The sequence below is a fragment of the Barbatula barbatula genome, assembly GCF_947034865.1.
Source record: "Barbatula barbatula genome assembly, chromosome: 5".
NCBI lineage: Eukaryota > Metazoa > Chordata > Actinopteri > Cypriniformes > Nemacheilidae > Barbatula > Barbatula barbatula.
In genome coordinates this window covers 17,096,388-17,104,966 of record NC_136769.1, presented here as the reverse complement: position 1 = coordinate 17,104,966, position 8,579 = coordinate 17,096,388, and the positions used below count along the sequence as shown (strand labels likewise).

Genomic DNA, 8,579 nt, shown 5'->3' with positions numbered 1-8,579 from the left:
AAGTGCTTTCAACCCTCATTTGCTTTAAAGTCATTTTTCTAGGAGAGTAAGTGCAAGACATTAGACTTTAATTCTCACTTAATGTTGCAGCTTCACTCCCCTACTTAAAAATCCTGTTTCATCTAACATAAATCTCTCAAATGCTTGTCCCAGGCTAAAAGATTACTCAGCCGACTGTCGACGCCATAAGGGGTCATTTCGTTTCCAAGTTCATTTGTATATTTTAAAATACCATGCTGGTGCCAAAGGATTATCAATGCAAGTTTTATTGAAATTTACTGTCAACATCAAATTCAAAACCGCCAACATACAGTACCACTTGGTGTTAGCTACAGTACATAATACATACTGAGGGAGGACATGAAGGTAAGGCAGCACAAGAACTGGACAGTAAATTAATAGTTGCCTGTACTCTGAGATAAACATTCTGTTTAGCCATGTTTATTTGGTTGTAGTAAACATTAGAAGATCTGAGCAGTGTGTAGATTGTGAAGTGCAGATATTCTGCCCGGCTGGAATAAAAACAAAACAAACCCAGTAGAAACACCCAATAGAAACCATTACAAAAAGTCTAACGGTTTCCATTAAAATACCATTTTGAACCAACCTTTTCCATTAAAACCATTACGAAATTCATTGCAAAATGAGTTTTGGACATTATTCCAATAGAATTAATCTCCCAGATAACAGCTTACCAATAGAATCCATGACAGACAGCTTTATAGTTTCCATTAAAACCAATACAATTCCCATTATATCCATTAAAGACCAGATTTACTAACAGTTTGTGGCAGCACAATCATTTCTTCTTGCAAAAAAAACTACAGTGAAATTTTGCCCTGAAAAGACGTGGATACAACCTGTTTATGCAACATTGTATTGTATCTTTAGGAGTTTCCTCTTAAGATGCAAACTTGTGAGGACCGTATTTAATAAAATCACGCAACGCAATTTACTAGGTTTGCGCTAATTTAACGCCTAAATCAGGTCTTTAACCTGATGCTAATGTGGAGGCTCTTGGTAGGTCATTGGTCCTTATGGGAATGAGATATTGCGCTTGTGTTTTAATGTGGGCCTGTTAGTAGATCACCAGCAGTTTTTCATTACCATCAGCCCTTTTTTTAAATTGTGCTCTTGTGCAACCTGTTTAGTAAATCTGGCCCTAAATCCATTACATTTTCTATTGTGTGTTACCATGTTCTGTTGTTTATTTAAATTGGGTGTAAACTCAATAATGAAGTTTTAAGACATTTTACAACAGCGGAAAAATCACAAACACTGTAAACAATTCTGAACTGACCTCAAACCTTTCTAGTGATTTTCCAGCATCTAAATTTGTCAGTTGTCAATTATCACTCATGAGTATTCCTTAAATGTACAGAACTTTAATTAAGACATTAAGAAATTAAAATGCAACAAGTCACTAGAAATATTTGAGATAAAGTCATTGAAAAAAGAGGTGACCGCAAAAACATACTTAACATAAGCACATTTTGTAAAGAGCTAAGGTAAAGAGAAGCTAAGGAGCACAATGTTGCTCTTCAAAGTCTGGTAACAAATGACAGCTTCACACAAGTAAAGATAATACGCTCTTCAGATATTAAAGCGTGTTACGTACGATAATCGCTAACAGATTTTCACAGGTGAAGAGTCATCACAGCTTTAAATTGAAACATGCTCTGAGGAAAACACTTAAAAAGAAAACAAACACACAAAGCTGCTCAAAAAACAAGAGCTTGTGAATAAAACATATTCCAGCATTACAGCCAAAATAACAAAGCAAAGCGAAAAAGATCGTTCTTACCGAACCAATTGAAAACACATTTTCAGTTTGTTCAGTGATTTGAACAAAAGAGACTTTTCTGTACTTATTCGGTCAACACAAAACCATAGTGATGTGGATCAAAGCATCTTAAATCCACGGCTCTGTCTGAGTTCTTTAATAAGGCTTTCTGTAAGACATTATTAGCAATTCTCCGCTCCATCATGGCTGATTCTGAAAAGGCAATGTCATGGTCATGGTCGCATTCTGTGGCTCAGTGATCGGGCGGCTGACCATTTCGTTCTCGTTATGTCTCGCGTTCTCTTCGTTCATTTGGGACACTTCAGTAGAGCCGGCCTCAAAGCCGGGAACGGTGTTCGCCACGTGGACCACGTGCACCTTGTTCCGGCCCTTTTTGCTGAGGATGCAGCTGAACACCTTCTTGAAGCCCTTGCGAAAGTGTTTAGACACCAGGGCGTAAACGATGGGGTTGAGGCAGGAGTTGGCGTAGGCCATGCAGTGGGACAGCAATCTGAAAGCGTACGTGGTCTGGTTGAATGGGAAGTCTCCATAAAGGTAGCACAAAATGACCACGTGGTACGGTAGCCAGCAGATGCAAAAAAGCACAGTGACTATGATAATCATCTTGGTGACCTTTCGCTTGGCACGCTTGGACTCCGACATGCCGTCCAAAGGGTCGACTGCCGTCCAGAGATACTTGATGGTTCGTGTGTACGACAGGCTAACGATGAGCACAGGAATGACATAGCCAAAAACGAAGGTACAGGTATCCAGCACTTTGCGATTATGTTCCTCCCAGCCCGGTACGCACACGTTGCTATTTTCAAAATCGATGAGGTCGTAGTAACTCAAATAGGGACCGGCAAAAATGAGAGACAGGCCCCAGATGACTACCATTGCGACTACAGCGTTACACGGTGTCCTCAGTTCTCTAGAGCGCAGAGGGTAACGTATGGCTAGATATCTGCAAAAGAAAATGTGAACATAGAGCTATCAAATATGATGCTTTGACTTGTATAAAGTCTTATAAATAATAGGCATTGGACATGTGATTTGTTCATGAAAATCAAGTAATTTGGCAAACGCAACATGATCATGACTGCAGCTGTGTTTGTTCACATGACAAATGTGTGTTGTTTTTTATTCCCAGTAAACAGGTAATAGCCCGTGGGGATTCCCAGCCCCACACCATTTTTACAGGGAAGCATGAAATTACCTTTTCAAAGGTAAAGATTCTAGTTTGGATGGAGGGCAGTCGGCTGAATGAAACATGAGTGGCTTTGTTTGATTAGTGCTATTGAAAATGCTTGGCTGACTGTGCTTTTCTCTGCTGCACATGCCAACCCTTGTGTCAGATCTGTGTACAAGCCCTGTTAGTCACAGGTGGTAGGCACTTTAAGCCTGGTTTATACTCGATGTGGCCGTACGAGTGTATGGGTTCGTGTAGCATCAATTATGTCATCATGCACAAGGCGTCATCAATACATGTGGCAGGCGAATGGTGTTTTTTAAATTCACAACAAAGCATCCGAAAATGAGTAAGTACGAGACAAGTCTAGACTCAATAAACACTTTTAGAGGAAAACACTAATGCTCAGTGGTATGAGCATTGCGTTACCAACGCAAGGTTGTGGGTTTGATCCCAGGGGATTGCAGATACCTATGTATACATGTATAGGATAATGCTATGTAAGTCGCTTTGGATAAAATTGTCTTCAAAATGGCTAAATATAAATGTAGTTGAAATAAAACTACCAGGTATTTTTTACATACTGGTGAATGAGGATTAAAACAAACAAAAAACTAACTTACATTTTAGATACTGTTGTTCAGTTCAGTGTATATTTATGTACTTTGTTCAAACCTCACAAGTATCCCCTGGGAAAAGTGCTTTTGGGCAGAATGGCATTTGTATTACCATAGCTTTACAATAAATATGGCAATGGTAAATTTGTGTTTACTGTGGTTTGATTACAAATACCATAGTGAACTATGGTAAATGTTCACTACTTTGTGCTGGCTTAGACTCGAAAAACTATAAAGGTCTTTGCACACTCAATCCAAAAATGTCGTATGCGTTTTTAAAGGCTTTCATAGGCTGTACTCACTCTCTGCCTTCATCGTCTTGCATACCCTACCTGTCAACACTCCCATTTTGTTCAGGAGTCTCCCGCTTTCACACCCACCTCCCGACATCCTCCCATTTTGTTATTTCCCCCGTAAAACTCCACTATTTCAGTTATTAATCAGAACTCATTTACAAACATTTTTCCTTGATGGAAAAGCTACATACTATCCTGTTCCTGCTGTTCCGCAATCATCTGCTCATCTGCCATACTCTTTCTTTATATTCGTCTTTGTAATCCGAACTTTGTTTCTCATACAGTGATTTGTTGCTATGAGATGAAGTGGACTCAGACGCCATCCTGAAATTTTGGCATAAGCTTGTATGATGGCTCTGAACTGTCAAAACAGCTCTCCAAATGCTTGCTAAGGATGTGTAAATGCGATTGACAGTTTTCAAAAATTGATCGTTTTTATGTTTAACCTGCAAAAATGTCAGATGCAAATTTCAGACACAGTGTGCAAAGTTTTTAAGTGTTGATATATCAACATAATCTAACTGGAATGTACACATAATTTGCGGCTCATTCGTATGAATTGGTACGATCTCATTTGTACATTTAAGCACAGTTCGCTTTTGCGCTTGTGATGTTAAGGTGGGGTAAGGCTCAGCCACCTTGTTAAATACATGTATGTACGAATTCCCCTGAAATCAGGTTTTATATATATATATATATATATATATATATATATATGTATGTATGTTAACATACAAACGTTTGGATATGGAAGTCGTGCTGAAAAAAGGCTATCCTGACTGACATGGAAAAAAGGGAAATTTGTGTGCATGAACACAAATCAATAGATTCTAAATCTCATGAGTCATATGTCACAAAATGCTGTGCGGAGCCAGACACGAGTGTAAACAAGCTTTTAGTTCAACCTTAATATCACACAATCTAACCGAGCATTGTCCAATAAAATGATATTTGTTGAAATAATTTTATGTGATTAGATTAATTGTAATAAAAGGAATGATCTCTCTTCTGATCTGGACTTGTTTCATTCACAAAGTGAAAGGACGTAAATAATAATTTTGACATTTATCCAGTTCAACTCGAACCTATGCTGAAGCAATTTGCAAGACCTCCTTATGTTCAGATAATCTACTTCATTAAACTACAGCCCTGACCAATTACATTTCTGTTGGGTTCTGACGTGTTCACTGACGTGTTGGGTTCTGACTCCACGAGACTGCGCTCTAAATGATGTGACAAGGACATTATTATGTCTACACAGAACATAATATAACATACATCCAACGTACCTGTCCACAGAGACGGCAGCAAGGGTGAAACTGCTAGCGTACATGGTTAGGTTGATGAAGAAGTGAACCACTTTGCACATGAAGGAACCGAACACCCAGCCCTCTAGAGAATATATAGTGGCTTGGAAAGGCACGCAGAAAATAATGAAAAAGAAATCGGCTACGCTGAGGTTGAGGATAAAGAGATTGGTGGTGTTATATCCGACTTGCCCGCTTCTGAGAAGCACAGCGAGAACCAGGCTGTTCCCAATTGTCCCCAGAAGAAAGATGAGCGAGAAGACCACCGATACAATGACGCTGGCTGGGTTGAGCTGGTAGCTCTCTGAGGCGTTCCAGTGTCCAATGGCTTTATTTAGATCTTCGTGATCTGACATTTTAAGGTGTTTAGCTTCAGAGCCCTGCAAAAGGTCACGAGATATAAGACAGGGATATAGTCTGTGCATCAGTTGACATGATGGATTTCCATCACATAAAAGAACGTGAACGATTTCCATAGTGGCAAATCTCTGCAAACATTTCAGATAAACAGCAATCTGAGGTTTTTTATAATGAAGATTTTCGATCACAAAGCGATGAAAGATGAAACACATTTGCAACTGCAAATTTAACAAACATGACAAAGTACGTCACGATTTCAAAAGATTGTGAAAGTATGAGGAGGATAAAATGATTCATGGCTAAAATCAATTTCAGAATGCTATGATAACCCCTCCAGAGGCAGTTTCATCGGGGTATGAAGAGTATGTCTCCATCTGCTTGAGAGCTAATCAAAATGAAAACAGATAAATTAATTTCGTACTCATGAGAGATCTTAGTTCAAAGTTGTTTGTATTGGGAATGAGAATAGATACCTAACATATATATTAATAAGAGGAGTACATTGGTGTTTATGTTATGTAAACCTTAAAAGCAGAAGGATTAAAATTGCCTACCAGCGGTTAATCCAAGAGTACTTCCCAATAGGTGTTGCTCAGAGACAGTCGACATCGATTTCTTCACCTCAAATATTGATCCAGCTGTGGGAGGATTAAAAAAGATCTCACTTTTTATCTTTTTCGTGAACAAGCAGGTTCAGGGAATGATACGCTGCATTGCTGAACAGAAATATTCTTTCAATACACTTGAATTTTTTATTTTATATACGTATGTATTCTTTATTATTTGACACTATAAATTTCAACATCATTCGTCTTTTGTCTTGAACGTGTGTTCTTGAAGCTACATCACCAAAGAAAATTCCTTCTGAATCTGAAATCTGAATCCATTCTGGTCTTTAATCCATCTGATTTTTTTAAAAGTACACAATCCAAACCCAGATTAAAAATATGAATGCCAAAGATTCAATTAAGGCAGCTGGGTGTTTCTGTAGCAAAGACATATTGAGTGTGAGAAGCAGCGAGAGCTTTCAGCTGAGTTTAAGAAAATTGGACTAACAAATGTAATGCAGTGCTCCTAATAGACCGACAAAGTGCAAAAATTAATGTGCAGAGTCGACTTATCTGCTCCATACTTATCAGACAGAGTATTCTATGACCAAAAATACGACCAAAAGCTGACTTTGAATCCGTACAGAAACAACACTGATTGTTTTATTGAACTAGGAGCAACTGATGTCAGATGTATTTATAGCTCTTTAAGTGAACTACTGTAGGCACAGATACTCAGCGTGACTCATACTGTAGCAAGAGCTTTATTGCAGTAAATTGGGCTAAATGATCAGAAAGCCGTTTACCCTGAGAGGAGGCTCTCCTGGACGCATTCAGGTTTTATCCCTCTTCCTTAATACATATTAGAGAGTAAGGATGAAACATGTCTACTGTCTTCTGTTTCTAAAAAAACAAGTAAGACGTTATGTATGCGCATCGGGTGAAATGAACCCTGAGACTAATCTCAATTATTTCTCAGCAGACACTTTGACATCATCTGTCTTTGTGATATTATTCCCTCTGTTCATGTAAACACTGCAACAAAGCCTGAAGATTATCGCCGTGTTTTAAAACCGCTCGATTTGGACTCAGTCATATTACCCGTGAGAAAGGAGAATTGTGCTTAAATCTTATTGATCAAAATGTAAAAACTATGGTAGGTTACAAATATTTTATGAGACTAGAAAGGCACTCCAGTTGTTATTTACAGATTTATGGCACATAAATATGTGTTTTCACAGCCTTTCAAAGGATTACCTTGAGTGAACACATGGCGGGACTGAAATGTTGAATAAATGTTTGCTCAATAAACGGGTATCATCTTTTCTGCTTTGCCTTGTGGGTTATCCCACTCGCACCTCTGTTTGTGGCGTTTTTGTTTGCGAGCAATTTTCCTTGTAAACATTCCAATTTTTTTTTATTTGATGCTGGATTACCACCTGCCAGTGAGTATAACATGAAGTGTCCTTCATTATGAAGGGCCTGTTAAACTGATCCCTTTGGTAACAGTCTGTCTGATTCATACATCTGTCTGATTCAAAGGGTGCAAACCCAAACCGCATCTCACTGCCGCATTTGTCCTGAACCACAATTCAAACGTAAATACAAATAAAAAAATAAATACATTGAAACTTTTATGAACTCATAATAAAAGCATGTCAGCTGCATCTCTGTGGGAATAAAATGTGGAGAAAAAAGCGTGCAGTATACTGAACGCAATATACAAAATAAAGTATACAGACACAATTTGATAAGACCCAATGCAATCATAGACGCATTCAATTGTGAACATTATATAAGTGCCGTATAAAGATTTATGAATATGAATGAAGATAAGCTAAGCAAATTGCACATGCATATGTTAAAACAAAGCCTGTCCAAAGCACAGGTCTAATTTACACTTCATTGAATCTTTATTCTAAAGGTGTCAATGTAAATCTCAGAGTCCAGACTATAAATGCCAGAAAACATCCCAAAATCTCCAATTTAAACATTTGACTCACCAGCTGGATGAACCATAACATTATCATCCACTCCTCAGAGTCATTGTAATGTTGAGAAGCTTGGTTGTCCGGATGAGGTGGTGGCACTTGCAGAATTGAACACTTCAGCAGCCTTCATCTCCTCTCATTCTAATTGCTATTTCGCTTCTCAGCGTCTCCATCCCTCTGCTTTCCCTCCCTCACATATAGAGGCTCCTCCTCCACATCGTGGTAAATGCAGGAGACACTCAAAATTCACTGCAGGAGAGAGAGAGAGAGAGAGAGAGAGAGAGAGAGAGATGGAGATGGTGTGCTCTCTCTTCTACACTTTTCAATGCGCATGCACATGGAAGTTCACGATGTGGTATGCATGTGAAATATAATTTCATACACTTTACTAATGCATGCCGTGCTGCTGGCATCAATACACAAGAGTTTTCATTGGTGTGCGCACCTGCCCAAGTCTTGACTATCAAACATGATAAAATATTTAGCAT

At 38.6% G+C, this 8,579-nt stretch overlaps 1 protein-coding gene across 1 annotated transcript; it reads right to left on the bottom strand.

Moving 5' to 3' along the window:
• Positions 1 to 248: 248 nt before the first annotated feature.
• On the bottom strand, positions 249 to 8,253 carry galr2b (galanin receptor 2b). The gene is made up of 4 exons (XM_079457430.1): positions 8,104 to 8,253; positions 6,107 to 6,190; positions 5,175 to 5,572; positions 249 to 2,747 (listed from the first exon to the last, which is right to left on the bottom strand). The coding sequence occupies exons 3-4, from the start codon at positions 5,546 to 5,548 to the stop codon at positions 1,985 to 1,987; spliced, it is 1,137 nt and encodes a 378-aa protein (XP_079313556.1). The 5' UTR covers positions 5,549 to 5,572; positions 6,107 to 6,190; positions 8,104 to 8,253; the 3' UTR covers positions 249 to 1,984.
• Between the last annotated feature and the right edge of the window lie 326 nt (positions 8,254 to 8,579).